The following is a 27352-nucleotide window of genomic DNA, read 5'->3' as shown; positions in this document are numbered from 1 at the left end:
TAGAATCCAGATCTCCTAACTCGCAGTCCTGGATGTTAACTGCAGGCCCCTCCTTTTTCCCATACATAAATAAATGTCTGAATAACATAAATTAAGAAACTACATGCAGCAATGGTAGTTGGAATCTCATTAAAGGACAGATCCAATGCCCCTAAAAGTCAGTGGAAAGGCTTATCCTGATAGCAGTCGGCTTTGTATCAGGCCTTTAAGGAATACATTTTTATACATATGGCACCTTTCATACAGCCTCAAAGTTCTCCACAAATAATAATTCACTAATCCTCATAACAATCCTCTGAGATGTGTAAGCATTATTATCCCCATTTTGTAGAAGGAGAAACTGACACAAAACGAAGAGACAAGTGATATTCTCAAGGCTACACAGCAAGTCTGGAGCACTGCCACCAACAGAACCCAAGCACGCTGACCCACAGTCACTAGTATTTCACTCCTTGTGGTTATTGTCCATTTATTTTAATGAGATTGCTTCATTACTCTTACATTGGATTTTCATTAAGTGTGGTCAATACAGGATACAAGAGGAAATACAGATGAAATACCGTCAGGCTAGAGAGTGACTTGAAGCACATGCCTGTGTCAGGCAGCAGGAATCCCCCTTATCCCTCCATTGGGCTGTCTGGATCTTGGGTCCAGGTGCACAGAAGTAAGCAGGGCTATTCATTTGCCTACTCCCTCCCTGCAGTAGGTGACCAGTGCCTTGGCTCTGTCTCCTTCCTCTCTACCCAGACAAGCTGAGCCAGTGCAGGGTGAGTAGTAATTTACTGAGGAGATAGGCTAGCAGTAAATCACTACCCCCAGGTGCCAGGATGAAACAGGGGAAGAACAGTGACTCAGAAGTATGTCTCTGAGGCCCACAGGGGCAGTGTCTAAAGCCACAATCTGGCCCTTAATTTCTAACAGTTCCAACAGGGATACACTGTACAGAACCCAATCCTGACCTTCCTGCGCCCAGCAGGCTGGGTGAAACAGTGTGGTGAGATAAACATAACAGCACTTCTTCTGCCTCCTCAGTGTCTGAAGAATTCAAACTATCCTTTAAGGATTTACAACCAAGAACACAAGCACAAACTGATTCAGAGTTGGCTGTATGTTTCTGTTGACAGTCAATGGGCCACAATAACTCAAAGAGTCCAGTGAGCTGTTCCATTCAATTCAGTGGGTGTTGACTGAAGACTAATGCCCACCTACCCAGGGATTATGAATGAGGACTGGGATGGTGGCAGAGTTAGGTTAAAGTATGCTCCAGTTTAACCACAGATTCCATTGCAGACAGCGCTGATGTCTGAACAGCTCCAGCTCAAAACACGGTTTCTGCCTGTCCAGCCCATAAACCTACAAGTAACCAAATGCCTTCATGAATGTTTCCTCTATGATTTCCCTTCCCATTGTTTCATTCACAGAAGATACATTATGGTCGCTTACTACGTCCCCTCAATACACATCTCTTCTAACATTATTCATATATTTCTATTTTCTAGGGATTTTCCCAATTCAGAAAGAAATGGCATTGTTTCTAAAAGGTTTACTATTGAGCTAATTCTGCATATTTTTCAAAACATTTACTAATTAGTCGCCTATAATTGCTGTCTTGTCTGCTCTTTAATCTCTGCTGATGGAAGGAAGATTTCTTGCAGTGTTATGTTCTTGTGTGAAGGGATATGGTCAAGGGTGCTGGGCCTAAAATCATAGTTGCGAGCTGTGGTTTGGTTTGTGGGCACTCACACTCACTTTGCATTGACTCTGCCCTGCTCTTTTCTCGTGAGCACACAGGATATTAAAATCTACAGGACTCAGCTGAGAAAGCAGAATATTTTTGTTTGCTTGTTTTAGTGCCCAGGTTGCTAGAAATACTGAGAGAGGCTCATGCAACCACAACAAGACCTTAGAGGCTAACTAGACTCTAGCTTGATGTGTCTCATGGGATCCCATCCCATAACAAACACCCACGGCTTCAATGGAACACACAGCAGCATGGCTGTTATCATTGGTGTTTAGTAGCAAAGGAGATGTGTTTTGGTTGATCTAGGAGTCATGAGCCCTGGGTTCTACTCTTGGCTCCTGGACTGATGAACTATATGACCCTGGGCAAGACACTTCACCTCTCTTTCCCCTCTCACCCTTTGTGTGTCTTGTCTATTTAGAGCATCCACTCTTTGGGGGTGGGACTGTCTCCCCTTCTGTGTTGGTACAGTCTAGCACAGTGGTGTCCCGATCTTGGTTGGGAACAGTAGGTGCTACTGTAATACAAATAATTAATCAGCAGCAGAGAATTTGGCTATCCGTCAATGCTGCTACCCTCCTTTGGGGAAACTGATATTTTCCAAGATCAGCAGAGCAGCTTTAAAACAAAATATGAGACCTGTGTAAGGTGAGTTAAATTATAGGCAGGTCAGCACAAGACCGGGAGCACTGTCCCTTTAAGTTCTGTTCTCCTCATATCAGGGTAAACGTGCATGAATTTCCCATAGTACTTTCCACTGTGCCCTTCTTCTAAAAACAGTTTTCGTTCACGATGAGGCCACTCCTTTGGATCCAAATTCTGTGGACAGTCCAAACTCTGTGGCTCAGGCTCATCTTTGGTTTTCATTCTGCCTGCTCTCTGAACAGCCACCTCTCACAAGGACCAGACTCTCTTGAGCTACATGTCTTGTTTGGCATGGTACCACCAGAGGGGGCTACAAGAACTCTTGTTGAAGCCAATAGTGTGTGTGAAATCATCACAGCCAGAGACAGCATGTCCATTGGGTTATTCATAATTCAACTGCATTTCATGTTCAGAAAAAGTCGACAAAAAAAACCATGCTGGGCTGTTTTTTATGTATGTATATTTTTAGATAATACTTTCCTGGTTAAGCCGTTATGACTCAAATGAGAGGTTCTTTTGTTTGTAGTGGGAGCAAGACTGTTCCACTATGATGTGAAATGAATCTGCTTCCACCCTGTCTATACAGAAAAGACTTGGAATTCAAAGGCAGCTCTGCCCAGTCTAATCCTTCAGCACCATGAGTTCAGTAGAGCAGTGGATGGTAGATTTCAGGAGATAATCTCTGGAAGGGGCTTTTAGCAGCCCAAAGAGAAACGTAGCTGGAGACAGGACACATGACTGGAAAGGGTGGCTATAGATTGCAGTGATTCATGCAACACTGAAGCTTCTGAGTTGGATTTTCCAAGCAAGCAGCACAGACTGAACAGAGAAATGGCAATTACGAAGGATTGGGTAGAACAGCCACTCATAGAGAGAATCTTCATTTCTCATCTATGGGAAGCTGGTTCAAGTCTCTCCTGAGATCAAAATAAAACTTGGCATGCGCAGGGCTGCATGGCTTTCGCAATGCAATGTGACAGAATGGCAACCTTTCACAAAAGCAGCATGCTCTTTTCAAATGGGATGCCGCTTCCCGGTTCAGATAGCAGACACCCAATCCCACTGCATGGGACTGAGGAGCAGCAGTAGGAAAACGGCAGCTGCACTCGCAGTGCTGAGAGGAAGAAGTGGTGAGCAGACGGGCTATTACAATTATTTCCGAATAGTTTGGCTGGTCTGAACCAGAGCGTCTCTCTTTCCCTTTCCCCTTTTGCTCCCGGCTTTACTGCTGCATTATTGCGTCGGAAGGGCAGCGCAGACAATGTCCTGTTTTTTCCAGGCTTGATTTTAGAAAGCGCCCACCCTACAAGCACTAAGATCCTGGCTGTGACTAATACACAGGAGGAGAAAATAACAGAAGACAGCCAATTTTCTTTGTTTTGAAGTGCTTTCCAAACTAAGGAGCTTCTTTGGAGCAGGGATGAAGCAGAGACAGAGAAAGGCCTTCGAGGGCTTCAATTACACCAAATTATTCCTTTCATGATGGGGTGGGGGAGGCCCAGTTACTTCCTAATGTGGCTGGACACAGCTTAAAAAAAGAAAAAGAAATATGGGACTGAACAGCTGTGCCTCCAAAAAAAAAAAAAACTGGCAAAAGAGAAAATAATTAAAATAATCAGCACTGTGGGAGAAACTGCTTTGCAGCGATCTCAGAAAGCTCACTGACTGAGCCTTGCCCAGGAATTAACATGCATTTAGTGCCCCTTCTAACACCAATATCCCATTCTCACACCAGCCTTGCACCCCTGGGGAGCTGAAGCAGGCATCCAGCCCCTTGCAGCTCAGAGAAGGAGGAGGCGGAATCAGTGGCGTGGGCATACTCCAAAAAAGTAACTTGCATTATTTACACACATTCACTAGTCCTAGAACAGAGATGCAGGCAATCCCCAACTTCAGTACTCTCAGCCCAGCACTGAGACCTAGTTCCTAGGGAGTAACTCTGCCTCAGGAATTGACTCTAACCAGAGACCACTGCGGACAGAAAATTCTCTTGCTGCTCACAGAACTCCCTCCACCTAGAGCTTTATGCAACCAAAAGTACCAACACCAACTTTTCTTCTAAGGCTACAAAATTGCTCACACACAGTAAGAAAAAGAACTTGGAAAACTAGCTGTAATAGTGACAGCTGGTGGTGCTTGCCACAACTGCATTCTTATCCCCATTTTATAGATGGGAAATCAGGCAAGACGTGGGGCAACAGTTTCAGGGTCAGATTTTCAAGTGCTGACACCCGCAGCTGGGGACAGCTTTTCAAAAAGAGCTCAGCTCCCACTGACTGCCGAAGGGCCAGATTTGCAAAAGCATTCAGCTTCCAACATGCTTAGTTCTTCTGAAAGCTGGGGCTGCCTGTGGGAGTTAAGCACTTTTGCGATATTGGCCTTAACTTGCCCAAGGCAACAGAACGAGTCAATGTCAGAACCAGGACTTTTAACTCCTACTGCCAGATCACACTCCCCTCTATGTACTAAAAGCTAATATTACCAAGCTCTTCTAGGGTTTTCATCAGTACATCTCAAAGTGCTTTACAAGGAAATCAGTACCCATTTTACAAACGGGGAAACTGGCACCCAGAGAGGGGAAATGACTTGCCCAAGGTCACCCAAAAGGCCAGTTGCGGAGCCAGAAATAGAATCCAAGTCTCCTGAGTCACAGTCCAGTGGAACTGTAACATTTTATTACCATGAGTTTTGGGTGACTGCATTTAGCCGCCAGTGAGTTATGCAGCTTTGCCTAAACGCACAACAATAAAACCAGGATCATGTCCCTCACAATTTTGCTTAGATCACCTGTGTTTCTTTATGTTCATGTTCAGGGTCCCCCCTCTACTGAACATGGGCTTGATCCTGCAAAGTACTGAACTCCCTCAACACTCACCGACTTCAGCCCTGGTTGGATCAGGGCCCATGTGTATAGAATGGGCCATATCCTCAAGTGGTGTAAAGCAGTGTGCTTCCATTGAAACCAATGGAGCTACGCTGATTTACACCTGCTGAGGATCTGGCGCCATAATTTTTCATCTTCAGAAAAATTCACCTAAGATTTTGCTGATTGTTTTGTGTCAGTGGGCCTGATCCTAGAGTCTCATATGTGGATGCTTTCATATCAAAGGGAATACTGGGTGGAGAAAGACTGCAGAATCAGCCCCATTTTAGGAGATCCTAAACTTTTCCACATTTCAGACATCCCAATAGTTAGTCATGGACTCCGGAGGGTACATATTGATTATAAATCCACAGAGACCACACCATTAATTCAACCTTTAATGGTGCCCATTGATGCTGTTAATTATTTACTAGCTGCTAATTGATTTTCCTGGATATCCCACTTCCTGGTCTCTCCTTCAAAATCACAATTCACCAAGTGTGGCAGAATCAGCACCAATGCAGGGAACAGAACCCAACACCTTCTATGTGCCAAGGCTCACTACACCCAGGCTCAGATTCAGACCCTTTCCTTTTGAGTGTGACAGAGTCACACAACAGCCTGCTACAAGGTAAGCCAGACTCTGGCTTACTCTGAAGGAGGGTGACATAACGAGGTATGCTTTGGAGACTGGGGCCACCACCCAGTTTCCTGATTTTGGGAGTGCTTGGTCCTCACGTTTCTAGATTAAGAGAGGAAGAGGAGGAGGAGCAGATTATCTAGTAAAGAAGAAGAGGAAGGCTCTTACTTGCAGTCATGTTTCTCAATTTCAAAATGAGGGTTGAAGTTGAGGATAATCTTCTGATTTGCTTCCGGGGCATAAATGACCCACTCGCAGTTCTGGTGGGAGGGGTAGTCCTGTGGGTATTCAGGTGAAGTGATGTAACCAGCATCCTTTGAATTCAAACGACCCCCGCACGACTGAACTGCAAAAACAACCAAGAGAACAGGTGGCTGAAACTGGCTATGAACTTCAAAACATTCACATTTATGCCTTTGGTTGTCTGATAAAGAATGTTTAACAGGCCTTTATGGCAGCGCGGTCTGCAACTACAAAGCTAATCACTGGGTGCTTACAGTGAAGCACATACACCACCCCCCATACACACACCACATTTTAGACAGATGAGAAAAGAGCCATAAACGCTCCTGCCGCTGCAATTACAGATTTATGAAAAAAGAGGCCATGAGGTATCAGATCATTTGGAACTGCCTTTATTTTCTCCCTCTATTGGCTCCTTTACAGGCTCTCTCTGGCACTCTTCCACAGAAACCACAAACGCACTGTACAAACATTGCTGGATGAAAATGCATAACATACCCCTGCGACTTAGGGAAGTAGCATCATCCTAATGTCACAGGTAAGGAAACTGAGGCACGGAGGGTTAAGTGACTTGTCCAAGTTCATACAGGAAGTATGTGACAGAGCCAGGAACAGGTCCCCAATGGCCTGACTCCCTGTCCTGTGCTTTAAACCACAAGACAGTCTTTCCACACCCCTCTTCTAAGTACCTCTCCTCTCAGTTTTGTCTCTCTCCTCTTGAAACACTTCAAGCCAGCGGAGCAGTTGGAATTACAGACTCCGATAATCAACAATGATGGTTTTGTGGCCCAGAAATGGCCTGGTAACAATTACATGTTGAGCAAAGGAAGCACTTTCAGCTTTGGGTTATAACAGGCCCTAGAGGGCGATTTCATCTTCAAAAAAACATTTAATCTTATGAACACCACAAATCTGATTTATTATTTCATTACTCGCTGGGAGGAAAATCTGCATCATAGAGTCAATTGATAACATACTAAGATTCCTAACAAAGTATCTTTCTACAATAGGCATCTATATTTTACGTTCCTTGATTCCCCCAATCCCAGCAGAGCGGCCGTCACTGCCACCACGGCGTGCCGCCGCTGGCTCCATTCAGCCAATAGTGCTGCTCCATAGCAATCCAATGGGGGCTGCCAACCAGATGACGCTAAGCCAACAGCATCAAGTGGCTACGGAAAGTGCTTGTGTCGCCTTCCCAGACGCAGACACTAATCAGACAATAGTTAAGTCACTCTTGTAGCCTGATTCCTGGTTCAGAGACAGGCTTCCTCCTCCCTGCCACACCCAGCCTGGACTAGAACAATGAAATAGACACAGTGGACGCAAGTGCATGTGTGTGTCCACTCATTCCCAAGCTATAAACCAGCCCAAGCCCACTCTTGTTAACTGACTGAGTGACCTCAATTGTCACTGAAGCCATATTTGGGAAGTGTACCACCCGCCGCTGACAATGTGGGATGTTTGTGAGCAAAGGCTGAAATTCCGCAGCACTAGGAGCACTTAGCCTTGGGAAGGTTTTAATTTAAGAGCCACAGCAAACCTGGAGGAAAGAATAATACAAAGGGGGCGGGAGGTGGGGGGAAGGAAATGCCTCCGAGATTTTGCACCGCTGGCATCAGTCATGCTTCAATATCATCATCTGCATGAAGCGGCAAGGCCTTGTGAATTATAGATTACCTCTCAGCAGCCACCCAACAGGACCGGATCGTCTTCGCTACAGGTGCAGTTCAGCCATTCCCCAGCCTGGCAAGATTATTGTCTGCGCCATTTCCATCTTAGACAAATGAACAGATTGTCGAGAGCTCAAACGCACAGGGGAAAGAAAGGACAGGCGTGCAGCACTGCACTAAAGCCGGACAGTGAGGCTTTAAAGCCGTGCCTCCTCCACTTGTTCCAGCTCTGATGTGCTAATCTGCATTAGATCACAAAACAGAGCCAGGCCCTTTCCTTTAAGGGGGATGCACAATCTTGTACTCACTGACAAAGCACAGGAGGGAGCCTGATCTCTAGCAGAGATGAACAATTACACCAGGTCTTACACAAAGGCAGAGATAATTAGCCCATCACAAATGAGCCCACTTCTGAAAGTTACTCCCGCGCCTCTTTAAGCAAACTAAATGACATTCCTCTGGGTGCTCTGTGTACTGCATACACCGCAGGACAGCACTCATACAGGTTTTGTAACATCTTGTTAGTCAGTGCAACTGGAAATTTAGGCTTATCCTTTGGGAAGATTTAAGGCCAAGATCCTTAGCTGGTGCAAACCGGTCTAACCCCATTGATGCCAATGGAACTACTCTGATTTACGGCAGCTGAGGATCTGGCCTTAAAGGTGTCTGAACATGGAGCAGCAGCTGCCCTATAGGCTGTAGAGGGTGTAATTTTCCCATTTGTATGCTCCTCTGCCAGCTCTTTGCAGGAAAACCACAGCCCGGCAATCAACTTGCCCTGTGCCAGCCTTTCTGCAATGAGAACTGTGCAGCCAGGTGGGACGGTTCTTAAGACATCCCTTCAACTTAACCAGCTGCCTCCTCCCTGCAAATTCCCTGGAAAAAGAAAAAGCATGTGCTGCATGCAGACCCAGCGGTGAACAATAGCGACAGGAAGCCTCCTCAAAGGAGGAGGGGTGCTCTGTCCTCCCCACGAGGGAGTAATCATTTCCTTTGCCACAAAACAGGACTATTTTTATCCCCTTCTACTTGTTGATGTTCTAAACCATATTCCTCCTTAAAAATAGCTTTCTCCTCGCACCTCAAAGGGCATCGCTGCGACTTTCCCTTTCCCCAAATAAAACAAAATCCCAAAAAAAAGCACGACAAAACAGTTAAGAGCTGAGGACTCATAAAAACATCTGGTTTTGTTCTACAGAGAGCTTGCGCAATACAAAAATATTTACAAACGCACATTCTTGCACAGATCTCTTTCCCTCTCTTCTGCAGCACATGCACCTACATGTGGCTATGTGGATTTTAGACAGATAGGCAGACACATCGGCGCGCACTATCTGTTGATGCCGAGATATATATGTGTGATTCACACTTCACTCATGTACACTTCCACACCCTCCCATAAAAATCCACACATCATTTGCACACTTGTACACCCTGCTAAGGAAGATAAATATTCAAGCTGCAGACTGCTTTTCTTGGAAAAGGGTGAAGTCTTGAAGCAATGAAAACAAATTCAATCCTTCCACTCCTCATCATCCTCTCTCCAGCTTTTTCAACATGCTTACCCACTAGACTGGTATCACCAACTAGTCACAGGATTCGTGCACCCTTACTCATGCTGAACAACAGAATGAATACTCCAGAGGCAGCCCCAATAAAGTCAATAAGACAACTCATGCATTAAGGAGATCCACCATGTGAACACGGGTATCAGAATCTGACCTTTCTTCTTTCATTCTTGGCTGATAAAATGAGGTGCAGAAATCTACTTTCACCCCAAATCTTGGGTTCACACATTGCTGTGTAAACCCATACCAGGTAGACAGGGCGGGACTGACCAATCCCATGGGCTTGATTCTTATCTCCCACCAGTTTTAACCCTGAGTATTTTCACTGACTTCAGTGGCGAAACTCCTGATTTATACCAGGTAGGTGAGATCACAATCAGGCCCAATGGTTTTACACCCAAATTCCTTTTATGATTACAGTCTAAAAGACAAAATGTAATTGAACTGAATGAAACAAACAAGCAGATGGGGTTGGGGGGCTGCATTTCTCAGCTCCATAGATACTAGGGAGATCGACAACTGTGTTTCTCTTTGTTACTGTTAGAACACCTCACCCACAGGAACATGTCACCTGCTACTCTAACAGGACCAGAAGCTGCTGTGGCATTCCTCCCTTAGCAGCCCCCTTGAAATAAACAGCAGCAGCTGCTCCATAATCAGCACTTCGACACTATGACGGCGGATATTACATCAGCTAGATGAGGCCTCATAAAGCAACCCTGCCTGACCAAATGATCTAATGGCTCCTTGAGGTGGGCTAGACAACTTGGTGCTGGTGTCAGTCCAGCTTCCAGTGGACAAACGCCCTCACCACAAAAATGCACCACCAGAACAGTCACCCCTTGTTGGCAGCCCCAGGGGAGCGGCCAAGCACTGATGTGCATGAAAACTGAAGGCTAATTTACATACCATGTTGAAATAACAGTGTCATTTTAAGCCAGTTCAGCTTAATTGGTGCAAAAGGCTGTGTGGGTGTCTGCATTTCAGCAAAAATCAGGCTTGTTTCGATTTACTTAAGTCAATTAAGTTGCCTGATGTTTAGATTGTGTATTAATTATATTGATTACTTAAGAATCCTCAGTTATCACTTTGAGGGTTGACATGTCCTTGCCCCAAGATCAGGCCCGGTATTATTCAAATTATGATATAGTTGGGAACCCTGATATGCACAGTTGCAACACTCACAGTATAGGAACTCTTCTATCTTTACAAATATAGTTTATGAATACATTTAGCACAGTGACCAACACCCAAACTCAGTAAGGTAGATAGAGATACTACAGAACGTACATCTGCACGTCCATATACTCACATCATCCCTTGTAGAACAACGTGAAGTGTTAGCCATCGCCTTCCCTTCATCACCGGTGGCCGGCACTCTGGCACCTCCCAAGGACTACATCTCCTTCTCCCACTGCCCCTCGGCTGCGATGCCACTTTTATAATATGTTACGCTGCCGTTATGTTTGATGCATATTCAGCAGGGGATTTTTTCCCCTTTTCCTTATTTGTATTTCCTCACTTTACTAATGTCGAAGTGGCTTTCTCCTATAGGTTAGTATATCAATGATCTCAACTTATTATCATATACGTCAGTTCGTTACCATGGCCCTTTTGTGGGTAGGTATCACATTTGTTATTTCTGTCCTAACTGGTTTTTTTGGTTCTTTCCAAATTCCAAGTTGTGATGCACCATGAACTTAGGAAGCCCCCTATGCATAGGTGCCAATTCTGTGGGTGCTCCAGGGCTTCCTATGCATAGGGGGCATCCTAAGTTCAGGGAGCACCCACAGAGAAAAATTAGCTGGTGCTTAGCACCCACTGGCAGCCAGCTCCCCTCCCTCCCCCCCCCCCATTCCCGCCCACCAGTGGCCCCCACTGATCAACTCCTCTCCCTCCCTCCCAGCCAGGGCTTTGGAGCGGAGCCCGTAGCTGGAGCCCAGAGCAGCTCCAGAGCAGTGGTGCTGCAGGTTTTTGCCTGGAGCTTGCTCCAGAGCCGGAGCACAGCTCCAAAGCCCTGCTCCCAGTGCCTCCTGAACGCTGCAGATCAGCTGTTTCGCAGCGTGCAGGAGGTGCTGGGAGGGAGGGAGAGGAGCAGGGAGGGGGCGCGCTCGGGGGAGGGGGCAGAAAGGGGCGGGGCAGAGTTGGAGCAGAGGCGGGAAGAGGCTGGGCAGAGGTGGGAGTTTAGGGAAACGGGTGGGGTGGGGGTGTGGCCTGGGACTGAGTGGGGGTTGAACACCCCAGGGAAAATTAGAAGCCAGCGCCTGTGCCCCATGCCAACCTATTTCAACACATCCTCTACGTTACAGGTCGCAGCCATATATGGACCTTACGCTTTAGCTCATCACCAGCTCTCTAGGCGAAAGATCCAAATACGTGTGCGAACTTTGCCTTAGCTCAACATACAGGACGTGGCCTGTAGGTCCCTTGCGTTACAACCAAAATATACTCTAATATAAACCTACAAAACAAATCATCAAACCCATAAGAAAATAAGAAACTTAGAAGAAAAGCTGTCTAGGCAAGTAAGCAGGTTAGCTTTAGCTGTATCTCATGTACCTGTTACGCACGTCAGTTCATTGCCAGGACACTTCTGTGGTTGACTCGTGTCTGTGGTCAGAACTCCCCCTTTAACTCTCTTTTCAGCTCCCCAAATACTTTGGGTTTTCTGCTGGGCCGTTTTCTGTGCAAAGTTTATCTGTTCAACGTCCAGAGGCCTCAGGCCTTACGCTAACTTGCTGAAGCTAATGTCGTACAGGATACAGGCCTGTGGGTTTCTTGCATTACTGCTGAATATAATGCAAAGCAGAATACAGTGCAAAGCAATGAATATAATGAAGGAAAGCTAGCCCAGGCTTACGCGAAACAGAAATAAGACACTCTTAAACCAAAATCACATAATCCACTCAAGCTGGTTTAACTAAACCGGTGCAAGTTTGTGTGTGGAAAAGGCCTGGGCCACCCTTCCAGCCCAAGTCTCTCCATACAGGTCAGGACTTGAGGCACGTGGGCTGGGCAGGGTGAAGGAAGCGGGCACTGCTGCCGCACAAGCAGTGTGTGTTGTATGGATTAAACAGAAGACGTCAGTCTTCAGCGTGCCCTGGCAGCTTTCACCAGCCTTAAATTCACTTAATAAAATTAAAATGAAACATTAAATATTAGCCAGGTCTGCTAGGGGCCCAGTATGTGCCGCCACTCAGTAGCTAAATGCACTGTTTGGAAACCGCTCTCCTGTGCTCCCTCCCAGGCTTGCTGGAGGAGGGGAGCTAGATCTAGGATGGTGGGTCAGCAGGGGAAGCAGCAGATCTCTGGCTTGCTCCTCCCCTGTCCTCAATCACAGGGAAACGTCTCTAAACCAACTCTACAGTGCTGCCATGGCTCTGGTGAGGGCGGTGGCAGCTTCTCTCCTGGGCATCATCCTCCCTCAGATGCCCCGGGGAGTAAGATCATTCCAGCATGACCTTACACTGCTTCCCCTGCCACACTGGGACTGACTCCTGGAAGGTTGATGGGAAGTCCATGGTAATAGAGCTCCCTGAGTACTGTGCAATGTAATGGTGGGGAACCAAAGGCCTCAGGCATCACATAAAAACACTGGACACAGCACAAAGGCTCCAGCCCTCCAAAGGTGTCCTGAGAGGTTTCCCCACACAGCTGGGTTTGGAGAGCTGAGTTCCTTGCCCACTCTGTGGTGCAGAACATATATCCCCTCATCTCCCCATGGGAAAATTAGGAGAAACCTCTCCTTGCTGGAATTCACTGGCCAAGAGCAGCCCCTCACGTGCATGTGCACACCACTCCCTTGGAAGTTGGCCTGGCAAGCATTACACAAGTGGATCAAAGCAGATGGTTGGACCCAGGGATCTGCCTAAGAGATTATATGAGAGTGCCCTGACGCCTTCGAACGCTGTGAAATCTTGAGAGAGAGGGTGTTCTCCCACTGAGTGAGCTTTCTGCCAATTAAATCTCACCAGATTTTGCTGACATCAGAAGAGCAGGGTTCAGCGCATCCTCTGATCTTGGATGCAAAAAGCGAAGGCCAACTCCAAGTATAACTTAAACTTACCCTGGCCAAAGAGGTGCATTTCAAAACAAACACACATGCTGCAGCCGCTCAGAGTTGGTGGCTTCCAACAAGAAACCACCAATAAATCTTTTTGATTCACTAGGGTCATATTTGGTTACGATGCATTCATGCAAAAATAGCACATGACATAGGAGCAGCTCCTGCTCTCATACCCATTCAAGGAAGGAGACAGAGCTGAGACATTCCAGCACCAGGTAGTCAGTGGGAGTTCTGCCTGCACCAAGAGGGAGGATCAGGGTAGGTAACATTTTGTGGAGGGTCACAACCAGGACTTTAGAACCACCAAAGAGGAGGCTGCTGTCCAGAGAATCCTTTGGCTGAGCCCAGTGCATGCTGGGACAGGACTTTGGGGGCATAACCAGCGCCATGTCAACACACACGCTGAGCAGACATGAATGATCTATGAGGTTTATGTACCTCCCTACCAAGTCCCAGTGCCTTGATTTAAGGAGCTCCCAGTAGCTGGGCAACATGCAGACCCTCTGAGTCTGTTTGTTGTATGTCAGAGTCCAAGGAGAGTGAGAGTCAAAGCTCCTGGCAGCCACATTGGGAGCATTTGCAAAACATCAGGGCTGCCCAGGCATGGAGCCATAGGCTGTTTCCGTGGTGCCCGCCCCTACAAACTGTGCCTGTCATCTGGCCCACAGAAAACAAATGAGCTTTATCTGGGTCAGGAGTATCGCTCAAGTACATCTGAGTTAGGAATAAATGAGATCAAAGAGCCAGTGTTCCCCAAAACCACAGCCACGGAGAAAGAAGGATGCGTGAAGCGGGCTGTGAGATCTCTGTCCGAGGGCATGGAGACAGGAGGGGAGGATGAGCAGTTGTTGCTTATTGGTGGTCAGGGCTCCATCCCCTCAAGCTGCATTCTTTATGTACTTTTTTTTAAATGCCATGAACACCGCAGCCCGCGCTCCACTGCCTCCTCCCTCACAGGCCCGAAGATCTCTGCTCCTCGGAATTCAGCACAAAGGAGACATGCCCTAAAGCAGTGTTTCTCAAATGCGGCCACCCTGCAGCCATGCCAGCCTCCTGGGTGGTGACAGGAAGGGAAGCAAACTATTGGCTTCTTCCCCGCCCTGCCTTCCTGTTGCTGCCCTGAACCGCCTCTGGAGACACGGGGGGCACAACGCTGCAGAAGCAAGGTGAATTCTCGACCCGCCTTAGTGGCGCTCAGTGGTTAGGCGGCAGGCTCCAGTGGCGGGACTTTGGGAGCCTGGCTGCATGGCTTTTCTGGCCATGTGGCCTCAGCTTTGGGCTCCAGCCCTGGCTCTGGACGCTGGCCTCTGGCTCAGGTCCCGGGCTCCAGACATGTGGCAGCAGGAGTCAGCCCTGGGTGCTGACCCCTGGCTCCAGGCCATGAGGCAATGGGCTCCAACCCCCGGCTTCAACTGTGCGGCCCCTGGCTCTGACCGTGCAGCGGCAGGTGCTGACCCTCGGCTCCGGCCATGCAGGCTCCCCCCACCCCATCGCTCCAGACCCTTGCTGCCTCCCCAGACTCCCCATCCATCCCCCATCCCCCTGGACCCCCACTGCCTTCCTGGACCCACATCCATTCCCACATTGCCCTGGTCCCTGCTACCTCCCTCTCTGACCCCCGACTTAGGGCTTAATTTGTCCTGCGGCTTGCTGAGAAAAAGTGTGCCGTGAAAAAAGATATTAATGAACATACAAATATCACTTTTCACAGAATTATTTTTATTATTGAGGCCACACAAAAAAACCCACATAAATAAATTACAATGATTTAGACATGTCTCTGTGTATATTTATTTGTTTTTCCTAAAGTTAATTACGTATTTTAGGAAAAAACGTCAGTGCAGCCACCAGCAAGGGTTGATGGCTGTACTCTGAGGCCACCAACATATTTGTTGTGAGAACCGCTGCCCTAAAGGCTCCTTTTCATGCCAGCACATACCCACTTATAGCTCAGTAACGAAGGGATCTTGCCGCAGGCTGAGTGCCCCTTGTGAAGAGCAGACTGCTCTCAGCTCCCAGTAACGTGAATGATAGTCGAGGGTGCTCAGCGCCTCCCAGGATCAGACCCTGAGCCCCAATTCAGCAAACCATCCCCATTCAGTAAAGCACTTAAGCACGTGTTTAAGTCCTTTGCCTAGGTAGGAAAAACTAGTGTTCTAACACCTTGGTGGCTTCATTATTATTACCACCACCACCCACAGTGCTTTAGAAGTATCTATTTAGGTTTTTATAGGGTTCCACATGACAGTGCTATCTGAGCCTCTACCATATGATAAAATCCTTGCCCCAGGGAAAAAGAACGGGAGTACTTGTGGCACCTTAGAGACTAACGAATTTATTTGAGCATAAGCTTTCGTGGGCTACAGCCCACTTCATCGGATGCACGAAAGCTTATGCTCAAATAAATTTGTTAGTCTCTAAGGTGCCACAACTACTCCTGTTCTTTTTGCGGATACAGTTTAACACGGCTGCTACTCTAAAACCTGCCCCAGGGAGTTTCCAATCTAGGAACATGAACAGGGATCAAACACCACAAATGTGATATCTCTGATTTAAACATTGCTTAATGATCTGTCAAGGAAAGACACATAGCACAGGGAAAGCTAATAAGGTTAGCTATTTTAGCCCAAAAGTGGAGGTCATAGTTAACTGAGGTGTCACATTGGTTTGATTTCTGTTGTGAGATAAAGTTTCAAAGGCTTCCTGAACAACTTAATAGATACAGATATACACACACATGTAAATGCACTTATTTAGCTATACAGCGCCTTCTGTAAGATGATCACAAAGTGATTAAGCACACGCACAAACTTTTCAGGATTCTATAAAACGGGAAGTTCCCCAGATGCCACCCCGTCTCATCTGAGTCCCTCCAAGCTGCACTCAGAGTTTAACTAAATTTCATGCTTGAGCCACAGCTAAGCCGATTGTAAGGGCTATGTCTGTGATCTGAACTAGGATTTTGTTTTATTCAGAGTGACTTCAGCCTGTCACGAGACAGCCTCATAAAAACTCTGTCTGGGCTTAAGCAAAAAAGAAACAAGCCAATCCATCAAGCTAGGAATGCAGCCATTTGACCACTTCCTAAGGCAACTGGGAAGAGATACAATCAGGGCTGGTGCAACCACTAGGCGAACTAGGCCGTCGCCTAGGGCGCACCAAAAAGCAGATGCATGCGGGCAGTGGACCCCGTGCGCCCCCTGGCTCACCCCTCGCTGTGCTCACTCCCGGGAGCCACAGAGCCCAAGCACGGTGAGCGGGGAGCCGGAGGGCACACGGGGGCCACCACCCGCATGTATCTGCTGCAGGAGCCCCCGGGGGGTGGGTTCCAGGCCACAGATGGGCAGGAGGGGCGGGGGTGCAGCTGCTCCCTGCTAGTGGTGCCACTGTCTTTGCAGGGCTGCTGCCCCCCTGCGCCGCACCGGCTCCTCCATGGCTGGGGCTCGCTGCCCCCGGAAGCCGACGCTCTGGCTCTCCAGTGCATCCGGAAGGCGGCTCCTCCCTGCTGAGCTGCTGCAGCGGCCCAAGCCCGGCAAAGCCAGTGAGTGGACTCAGGGCGGGGGCCGGTGGGGTGAGGAGGGCTCACGGGGGGTGGGAGGGGCTATGCACCCTCCAAGGGACTTCAGGGGGCAGAGAAGGGGGAACCTGGTCTGGGGAGCAGCTCCTGGGCATGGCTGACCCTCTGGGCAGGCTTGCCCCTGGGGGTCTATAAAGGCTCGTTGGGGTTTGTCCTTCAATGAACTGATGTGCAGGGGGCGGGGGGCGCAAGGTGGAAATTTCGCCCAGGGCACAGAATATCCTTGCACCAGCCCTGGATACAATATATTTACTTCCTAGCACTGGACAGCAGTGAACTGTGACCTCTTGGTAACTGATCAAATGGAACTGTTCCCTGTGAACTTTTACCAGGAAAAATCATTAACTTTTTTAAAAAAGTGACAAATTAAAAGATTTCCAATCTTTGCACCCTTCCTTGCTACCTTAATCCAGGGAGGAACTTAATATAGAAACCTAACACTGGGACAACTAGAAACTCTTTCCTGAAAATCACAGGGAACAGAACCTCAGCTGGTGTAAATCAATGCAGCTAGATTGATTTACAGTAGTTGAGGATCTGATCCCTAGCCTTTAAAAATTCTCATTTCATTTTTAAAAAATGTTACTTTGATGAGATTTCACATCATAGCCATTTCACATAATGCCACCTGCACTAACCTCATTATTTGTCATCTGAGATCATAAACAAATGCAATTCCAATAGGGCAACTGATCTAATAGTGTTAGTTTATATTTATGTCCACTCTTCTCCAGGCCTTACTGCAAATGTAATTCTGGAACCATTGGTGATAGGTCTGGAATTACAATTCATGGCTACTCCAATAGTCATTTGAGTGGAGGAATAAACGACGTTAGAACTTTCAGGTCAACAAGGAACAGCGTCTGTTCCCACTTGCTTTTGTATTATAATTCTGAGCAACTGAAATTGCATAAAGGACTAGTACTGTTTCATAGCGATATCTAGGGCCTGCCTGCAGAGTGCTTTTCATCAGTAGATCTCAAAGCACTTTACACAGGAGGTATCATAACCTCTGTTTTACAGATGGGGAAACTGAGGCACGGAGTAGTGAAATGACTTGCCCAGGGTCACACAGCAGCACTGGGAGTAGAACCCAGGTTCCCTGTCCACTTGGCCACAGAACACATAATATACAAAATACTGGGATCATCTTCCCCCTGCAAAAAGGCTGGTGGGGGGATAATGGAAGAAGATTAAGAGGCAATTGACTTCCATGAATTAAGGAAGGGACGGTGCATTCATCTAAGATACATGTGTAAAGAGTTTTGATAGCTTCTGATGACAGGTGTGATATAAATCTGAAATTATTATTATTATTATTATTACTACAATGCCAAGAAGGAGATCCTGCATCTTACCCCTCCACCCCTACCCCCACCTCCGTCTCCATAACACCTTCCAGGATCATGTCTTATTCCCTTCTGTATCCAACACTTCTTGTTGCAATCCCCATCCAGTCAACTACCGTTCCCTTCCTCCCCTTCCCAGGGCCAGGCTCTCCAAGGAGAAGATCTTTATCAGAGGAGCTGCTGAAGCTACTGAGCAAGTTAAATGGCTTTACACTGAACATTTGGCACTGTGCTGTCCAAAAGGCGTGTCAGTAGCATGCTAATATGCACCGCCTCTCTGGACACAATCCCCCTGCTGTCGTCTTCCCCCACTCTTCTGGATTAGATCGTGGTTCTTTTATGGAGACACAGGAGGAGATGGTATTATTTAAGAGCCTTGCTGGGCAAAAGCTATTTTGTCTTTCTGAGGGCTCTCTCAACTGCAGCTACTGCTAAGCCTTAATACCAGAGCAGAAGTTATTACACATTCTGGAAAATGCCTTAAATACATTGTTTCCTGCTGAGCAAACATTCAGTGGTCAGGGAGGAAAGGAAGGGTGGGTGTGGCTTGCACATGAACATGTTTCTTTACAGCTCTCTCTCGCCCTCCCGACTCTGGAAGAGAGAATTCCAGGCCAGGGCTAGGTTCTGAGGGATCCCTCTAAGAAACACATGTGAAGTGAAAATGAATGGCATTGGCATGGAAGCCTATTGGCTTATTAGCCCTATCATGTAGAGGTGGCCAGAGGCGGCCAGGTATTCAAAACCCAAACCAAGAGTGGTTCAGAGCCAGGTTCTGAAGCACCAGAGCTCAGCGTGTCTGTATATGAGCTATCACTTACCTACATAATGGGCAAATCAGAAAAGCCCCAAAATGTGGGTGGCTCAAGCTTTGGATCCTATTTTTCTTGAACCATCAAGTCTGGAGGGGGAAAGGGGCAATTCAGATAAAAGGTTCCAGTTCTGTCCACCCACTTCTATTAATATGTGGGTTCACTTTGCATGCCAGCTAATGCAATCTTCATCACGATCCCTCCCCACAACACTTGGATCACTTCCTCTACATCCCTCTAAGGAAAAGGCACTGCTCTAAGAGACCATTTAAAAAAAAAAAACTAAAGGCACAAAGGAAAATCCTTTCCCCAAAACAAAATTTGTAGATGAAGTCAAAATGACAGAAGGTCACCTGCAAATTTTTTTTAAAAACACGAAGTCTTTGTTTAGCAGCCAGGATCTAAAACCCAGTCCTACATGCCCTTTAGTAAGCAGTGCCATTGAATCCAGCCGGACTACTTGTGTGAATAAAGGCTCACTGGGGTGAGTCCTTGTTTTTGAGGGGAGCCGAACCGGTTGGTCAATCTGGACCAATTCCTGAACTCCTCCTTCAGACAAAACTCCCACTGAAGTCAGTTCTTGTGTCTATCGCTGGAGAACAACTTGGTCCTTTGAGACTTTGATGTGACTTTGCCTACTGGGAGATGCCCCTTTGATTCTGATTGTGATTAAAACCATGCCACTGTAGCCCAAACCACTGCAAAACGGTGCCAGCAGCAACCCTGACCTGTGTGGATGCTGCTACCACAGTTTCAACCAGTGTGTGTGAAGAGGGATTTTGAAAATAACCTCGTTATCCCTTTGTTACAATTAGAAATGTGTCAAAGGGCTGGTGTATGATGAGGGTAAAACTGGAGCTGTTCACGCCTCCTCCTCACTCCTCAGTGTGTAAATTCTGTCATCTTTCCCTGCTTTCTGGATTAGAGACCCCAAGTGGGAAACCCCAAGATGTGAGGCTTGCCTCTGCGACTTCATATCACAATGGAGAGGAGTTTAGCAGCTTGCAGTTTTCTCTCACACTGCTGCAAATGGCCCCCACCAACACTGCTAAAATGCTTGCTTCAATATTTCAACTTCAGATCCGATCACGGTGTTCAGACATATACGATGTATTTATACAGCACAGCTGGTCTGTCAGAGGTCACATAATTTGGCAGTCGTCCCAGCGCTTAAAAATTAATTTTTCCTTATTAATACAACTGGGGGTCCCACAGGATAGGATCCCAGCCTTATCTGAACCTGACAGCTTCCTAAACCCTGTGAAGGATGCTTTCTCCTCTAAGGCTATCCGTGATACAAGGCCACTGTGTCCTGGAACCCAACTGCACTAGATCCGGTTAGGAAGCCAATCCAATGGCTTGTGCAAAGTGACATACTGTTGCAGTGGGGGAGAGCTTCTTCTCCAACACAGCTTCCCAGAACGAACAAGTTTGCTTTCTGAGCTCAGCCCCCTTAGCCTGGCACAATGTACCTAAAGCAAAGAGTAAATAATGGGAGGAGGGAAAGCCGAGAGATGGAGATGGAAAGTGTCTCCTAGAGCCCTCTGGGGAAAAGCATGTCTGCTGTTACAGCAGACTCCACAAGCAATGATAATTTTGTGCCAGAAAAAAGTTAGAAAAACATGGGTTATAGTCCCTCACTGAGCACATACTCATATGTTTTAATGAAGCTCCTGGCAACTGCCGGATTCCTAGTCTAAAAATCCTTTCTCTCCCAGTTAGTTTTCAGTTAACAGCATAACAGGATTTTAAAAGGCAAAGCATTGAGTGTTTGTGTGCCGCCCACGCGTGTGTGCATGCAAGTGGGTTGTTGGTTCTGCTAGATTACAGAAGTCATTTCTAAAAATATCAGCTTTTAGGAAAATATTTGGAAGTCTTTACAAGTGAGCACTGCTCGGAGTTGCATAAACATCATCTGAATCACTCCGTACTTGGGTCACTCAAAACCTTTACTTTCTTATTTGATTGGTTTTGCAACTAGCTGAGGGAAGATGAAAAACACACAGACGTCCAACCATCAGATTTATCTTTCCAGGGTCTCCAACCCACTCCCTACATAGTTATCTTAGTCTTTGCTTGACTACAAATAAATTGGCAGCTGCAGTGTTTATCTCTTACAGTAAAAATGACTGGAAGAGGTTTTTTTCTGTGTGGATTATCATATTATTGTCTATTAAAAAATCTCTCCCCTCTCTATTTACATCCCTTGGGGGAGCTTAAAGAGGGACTCTCATAATGGGGGAAAGCTTTCAAATACACCAGACTTCCAATATAAATCCCATCCACCTCTGACATGTTTTTCTTACCATGTTTGCTAATTACTAAAACTACTTGTATATAAATCAGAGTGTGCACCCTGTCACAGTTTATTGTCTCTTATTGAATTACACAATGATGTCATATTCCAGTATTTGTGATATCACAACCATTTCCTTGACAACAAAAAGTCTCATGTCAAACAGGATGAGAACTTCATTGCAAACGCAAACAGCACCGGAGGCCGGATTGCGGGGAGGAGGAAGGCACTCACCCAAATATTTTTATTGAACTGCATGGCACCAGGGAATGGTAATGGGATACAGAGCCCTGCACCTCTAGGAACCTGATTCTGTATCTACTCAAGGACATGAGGGCACACAGCACCTAACAGAATCAGCGCTGCGTGTGTTGTTGCCAATTTAGCTGTTTTCCAACGCCCCTGTAAATTCGAACACCCCTCTAATTTCGATTCCTAGGGAAAGTACTGAGACTTGTTTCAGAGAACAAGGGTGTCCCCCACAATGTCCCCTTTCAGACTGTGACAAAACCCTTTTCCCACAGATGCCTGTGCCAGCATAGGAGAGAGCGAAGTATTTGTAGTTCAGTAACATCCACTGAATCTCCCAGACAGCAAAGTGCAAATTTGAAGTGCAAGGCTTGTGGGGCAGAGGGTGGGGCAAAGCAGGAGAACTTGCAGGAGGGGCCTGTGGATTTATTCACGAGACCTTTTTTAAGAAAAACAACTGTCATCTGGTCCATAACAAAGGCAATAAATGTCTTCTTTAGCAGCGTTGTTATGAACTCCAGGGATAAATCTGTTCTGACAGAGATGTCCAGGACAGGGATGAATTCAGTCCCCGCCAGGGCATTATTTGAGCTGCTTAGTGGTATATGCAGTAGGAGTTAGATCAGGCGCTCTCAAACTATGGGCTGGGACCCAAAAGTGGGTCACCACCCCATTTTAACGGGGTCGCCAGGGCTGGCTTAGACTTGCTGGGGCCAGGAGCTAAAGCCCAAGCCCAACCGCCTGGGACCGAAGCCCACGTCCTGGGCAGTGGGGCTCAGGTTACAGGCCCCTGGGGCTGAAGCCTTCTGGCTTCTGCTTTGACCCCCCCACCACCACCAACCAGGGACGGTGGGGCTTGGGCTTTGGACCTCCCCCACCCCCTATCTGGGGTGGTGGGCTTGGGCGGGCTCAGGCTTCAGTCCCCCCTCCTGGGGTCATGTAGTAATTTTTGTTGTCAGAAAGGGGTCGCGGCGCAATGAAGTTTGTGAACCCCTGAGTTAGATGGTCCTGCAGTTGGAGGGAGGGTGGGGCTCCAGTAGGGAGGGTGTCTGAATACATTTGCCCTCTAGTAGTGAGTGGGTGTGGTTTTGCCCTCTAATGGCTTGTCCAGAGGTAGAGGAAAGAACCTACGACTATGACCAGCTCTGGATTCCTTTCTGCGGACAAGCCTGTCGTTTTGGAGCTGAAGGGTAGAGTTCTAGTCCCGCCGCTGCACGTGTGTGTGATTCAGTACTTGTGCCCACTCCCTGCAGCACATATTTTCTTTACAGTCTCAGCCTAGTTCCTAAGTGAACAGATGTCCACATCAAACCTCATCACCAGGGCTAACTGGCAGGCCCTTCAGAAAGGCCAAGGGCTGTGAACTCCCACACACTATCCCTTAGAAGGGTTCTGCCTGGGTCAGGCCAGGGCTGTGAAAGCTGGCGCCTACCTTCCAGGGGCATTAAATTCACCGAAAAACGACTCTTAAATAATAGCAGAAGAAACCCAGCGGGACTGTCCACATCCAATCCCTTTGGTATAAATGATCTAGTTGCCTCTACCACGGCACTTCCCCTTAAGGGGCCAACACGTAAATGCACCCACAGACCAGCTACTAGGTTCAGACTCTTTGGCGCTGGGGACGAGCTGCCGTTCAGCCCAGCTCCGGCAAACGGGAGCTTAATCCCAGCTCTGATCTCCCCCATTACCCGCTGTTGGTTTTAGGGAGGAATCAGTCAGCTGAAATGAAGCATTCCCTCCTCACGTGGGAAAAGCAACAACATCCCAGGCTCATTTGCAACTGAAATCACTTCTGGTGGAGCGAATGAGAGAGTCTCACTGTCTGACTGGGCGGGGGGGGGGGAGAACATATGCCCCCCTCCCCCCCCAATGCAGGCAGCCCCGGACCAGAAGGGGCTGGTGGCAGGGCGCGGTGGAAGCGAGCGAGCGGAGGTGCCCTCCAGTCAATGGGCGTCTCTGGCTGAGCGGTCTCGCCTCCGGCTGAGGTGGGGGAACCGCTGCGCCGGCAGGACCGGTACGGATCGCCCCGCCTTCCTCCCTGCTCCACTGGCCCAAGCAGATCGATGCCCAGGGGGAGCGAGGCTGCCCGTGCACACGAGAGCCGCAGCAGCCGCCGGCTTGAGGCGGGGGAGGGAGAGGCTAGCACCAGGGACCAGAAAAGTCCTGTCTCGCTGGAGGAATGAGACGGGGTGTGTTGCTCGGCTCCTACCGTCTGCACTGCCCCGCTCTTCGCAGCTGCACAACCGCCGCTGCATGGGAGAGGCTGGGGGGGGGGGTCTCGCTTTAGCTGGACTATACACCCGCTCCCCTATACACCCACCCTCGGAGCTGGGCTGACTGTAAATCCCATTAAGAGGGTTTCCCGTGGAAGTTTCTCCCCTGCTGCCTATTGCGCTGGATCTTTCCCTGCGACGCGCCTGGACCCGGATCGAGGAGGGAGAGGTGAAGGAGGAACATGGCAGCAGGCGGACACTGGGGGTGGGAGGTGTCCGCACAAACACGACTGCGGCCCCGATCCCGCTTCCCGTTGGATTCGCTGGCAGCGGGATCCGGCCCCAGCCGAGGGAGGCGCCCCCGGCCTCCCCCCGCCTTGGGTGCACGGGCCCCCGGGGGCAGGCGCTGAAGTTTCTCAGCCCGAGCCGGCCTCGGTGCGTTTGTTGGAGGTGCATCGTACAGGGCCCCTTGCACGCTGCGTTTCTGCCCGGCTGAGCTCTGGGACAGCCCAGGGGCCACGCGCCTCGGGGCACCCCCCCGCCCTGCAGCCCCGACCAGGCGCCGAGCTGCAATTTCACATACAAACCCCTGGCACCAGTGTCACCTTCGCCGCCCCCCATAACGTGCCAGGGGGTTCCCCAGCGCCAGGCACTGGTTCTGGCTGAGCGAGCGCCTTCCGCCTCGGCACACGCCCAGCGGGACTCACAAGGGACGGGATCCGCAGCCTGCGGTGGCACGAAATAATGATGTTCACTGACACACAGCGGAGCCGGGGGGAGCACGATGCTAGCTCAGCCTCGGCTCACCCCGCCTCCCGGCGGGTAGCTAGCGGCTTCCAGGAGTGGCACCTCTTTTCATCACGGCGATAAACAGTAGGACAGGTGAGGTTTGTATATTTATTCTTGCGGGTTCCTCCCCCCCCCTCCTCCCCCGATCTGTCCGATCAGGGTTTCACTCCCTGCCCAGCGGCTAATGAGCTGGAAAGGCGCTGCCAGATCTCCGGCGGAGTAATTAAGCGCGCTGGGTTGAGTGTGCCCTTCACCAGCGAGCCAGCCACGCGCGGCTGCCCTGCGCAGCCCAGCATTTTATTTACCGATGGTCAGAATTAAACAGCGGATTTGGAATTTGATCGGAGTCTCTTTGTTTCCGTTATCTCAACACAGTTTGTCCTCATCCCTCCGCTCCCCCCACACCTCCCCCCCCCCTTTTTTTTTAATCTTTTGGCAACTGCTTAGGACCGAATTCCATCACGAAAAGTTTCTAACCACTTCAGAGGGCTCCTTAGACCGCGGAGGTCCGCACTGTTTATTTTATTAATAAAAATGTATATGCACTAGCTCCTCTTTCCCTGGAAACAGACACTGAATGGGGGGGACACATCCCCAGCTGCTACAGAGCGGTGCATTTTATTAGACAGTAGGCACAAAACGATCTGCTAAGAGCCATGTGGGTGTTTTTTGGAACCGCCACCCCGTCTTAAAAACATACGAACTTTTCTCAGATGCAAAAGTAGGTTGCTTTTCTCCCTTGCCCATTCAAGCCTTATTTAATTAGACTTGGTAAATGTATCTACAACCGAGTGGCTATAAATTATTTATGCCTTTCTGGCTGGGTTGGGGAAAAAAAAACTCCAGGGAGATATGTTCTGCTTCAAAACATTAAAAAAAAAAATCTCTCCCGAAAACTGTAATGCAAAGGCTTTGTAGTTGTTTTTTTTAAAACCTTGATTTATTCCATATGTGACATCTGAACACAGCCAAAGCCTGGCTCCGTGTGAGCGTGTTTCAAAACACAGACACCCAGACCTCACCACACTGCATCCAGGGGGAGAAAAGTTGTGTTTCCAGCAAGGGGCGAGAGTCCTGGCTCTAGCTAAGCAAACCTGCTGTGGAATTGTGTAACGGGAAGAGAGGACGCCTCATCCCCTGCCTGCTTTCAAAGGCAAAGGATTAACATGTACAGCGGAGGACATTAACTTTTGGGTGTCTTACCTGCTTCGCCTAGCACTCCGGATCCAGCCAAGGACAGAGCTACAAATCCCCAAACGAGAGGCAATGTATCCATTTTTAGCGGGCAAAGGGTGGGTTTCTCCCCCGCGGGGTTTGCTAGGGGCTTTCCTCGGGAACTGGAAATCACGCTGGTCTTCCCCCCGCACCTTAGAATTTCCTCGGCAAATGTTTCGCGTTGTCTTTCGCTTCTCCTCCGCCGCCTCGTACAAACCCACTCGCAGGAGCCCGGGAACTCCTCCAATGCAGAAGCGAGAGAAGCCGGCTGCTGCTTCCCCGCCACCCCCAAAAGCCAGGCTCCAAATCGCGCGTGCCTGTAACGCGCGTGTGCGTGTGTGTGTGTGTGTGCGCGATCGCCACAGTCCCTCAGCGTGTCACTGCCTCCAGCGAGCCAGCATCGCCCCCGCGTCCCGAGAGCCGGCGGCAGAAATGACTCGCTCGGGGCATCGCACCGCCCCGGGGCTGGCGGCTGCCGGGTGGCACCGCGCGCGCGTCCCCTCCCGCCGCGGCGCGTGGTTTCCCTGCCCCGCGTGGCTGTGGCCGGGGCAGCGGCACGCGGCGCTGGGGGGAGGCGGAGGGTTCACGTGCCGCCGGGGTGTCTCCCCGCGCCACACACACACACCCCGCGCGCCCGCCCGCCCGCGTCTCTCTGAGGAGAGGTTCCGGCGCGCGGCGCTGGGAGCCTGCCTGTGCCGCCCTCCCGGCTCCGCGCTGCCTTTTCAGGCCGCCGCGCGTGCCTGTCAGCGCGGAGAGGCAGAGCTCGCCCAGGGCCCGCCCCCTCCGTGCTCCCCGCGCCAGCGGGCACCCGGCGCCCGCCCGCCCCCCGCCAGCCCCGCCTCGCCCCGCCTGCCAGGGCTGGAGCGGAGCCGAGGCTTGCCCCGGCCACGGGCCACACCTGGGTCCCCTCGCTGACACCCCAAGCCCACCCAAGGGGGGGGGAGGGGAGGGTGTGACTAACCAGGTTAGTAACGGACTAGCTCCTAACTAGCTCAGCACGACCTGGCCCCTGGGAGCTAGTGGACCTCACAGCTTCCTCCAGGAACCTAACCCACCACCCCCCCCCCCGGGCTCCCAATGCGCCCCTCCCTCCCAAGAGCAGCTACAGGCTGGAGCCAGACTAGCTATAACATAAGCTGGGTCAGACTAATGGTCCATCTAGCCCAGCCTCCCGTCTCCCGCCCGTGGCCACTGCCAGCTGCTTCAGAGGGAATGCATGGAACAGGGCAGTTATCAAGTGATCCGTCCCCTGCCCTCCAGTCCCAACACCTGGCAGCCAGAGGCGTAGGGACTTCCAGAGCATGGGGTTGCATAGCTGACCATCAGGGCCTATCTGCCATTCTTCAAATAGCTGAAAGGAGTTTGCTCAAACTCGCCAGCAAAATAAATACATACAGAACCTCTAGGCTG

At 49.3% G+C, this 27352-nt stretch overlaps 1 protein-coding gene across 5 annotated transcripts in view; it reads right to left on the bottom strand.

The window, feature by feature from the left end:
• NRP2 (neuropilin 2) overlaps positions 1-26611 on the bottom strand; it is a 129660-nt gene extending 103049 nt beyond the window's left edge. For 2 of the 5 annotated variants that reach the window (XM_045031688.1, XM_045031689.1), the window contains exons 1-2: positions 25931-26611; positions 6058-6235 (exon numbers count right to left, since the gene is read on the bottom strand). In XM_045031688.1, coding sequence (XP_044887623.1) covers positions 6058-6235; positions 25931-26003 — 251 coding nt within the window. In that variant the 5' untranslated portion in view covers positions 26004-26611. Of the gene's footprint in view, positions 1-2380; positions 2632-6057; positions 6236-25930 lie in introns of those variants that run through there. The other 3 variants (XM_045031691.1, XM_045031690.1, XM_045031692.1) reach the window with 3 other exon arrangements.
• Positions 26612-27352: the final 741 nt, after the last annotated feature.

The sequence above is a fragment of the Mauremys mutica genome, chromosome 10, assembly GCF_020497125.1.
Source record: "Mauremys mutica isolate MM-2020 ecotype Southern chromosome 10, ASM2049712v1, whole genome shotgun sequence".
Taxonomy (NCBI): Eukaryota; Metazoa; Chordata; order Testudines; family Geoemydidae; genus Mauremys; species Mauremys mutica.
The sequence above is the reverse complement of the archived record's forward strand: the minus strand, read 5'-3'. Positions and strand labels throughout refer to the sequence as shown.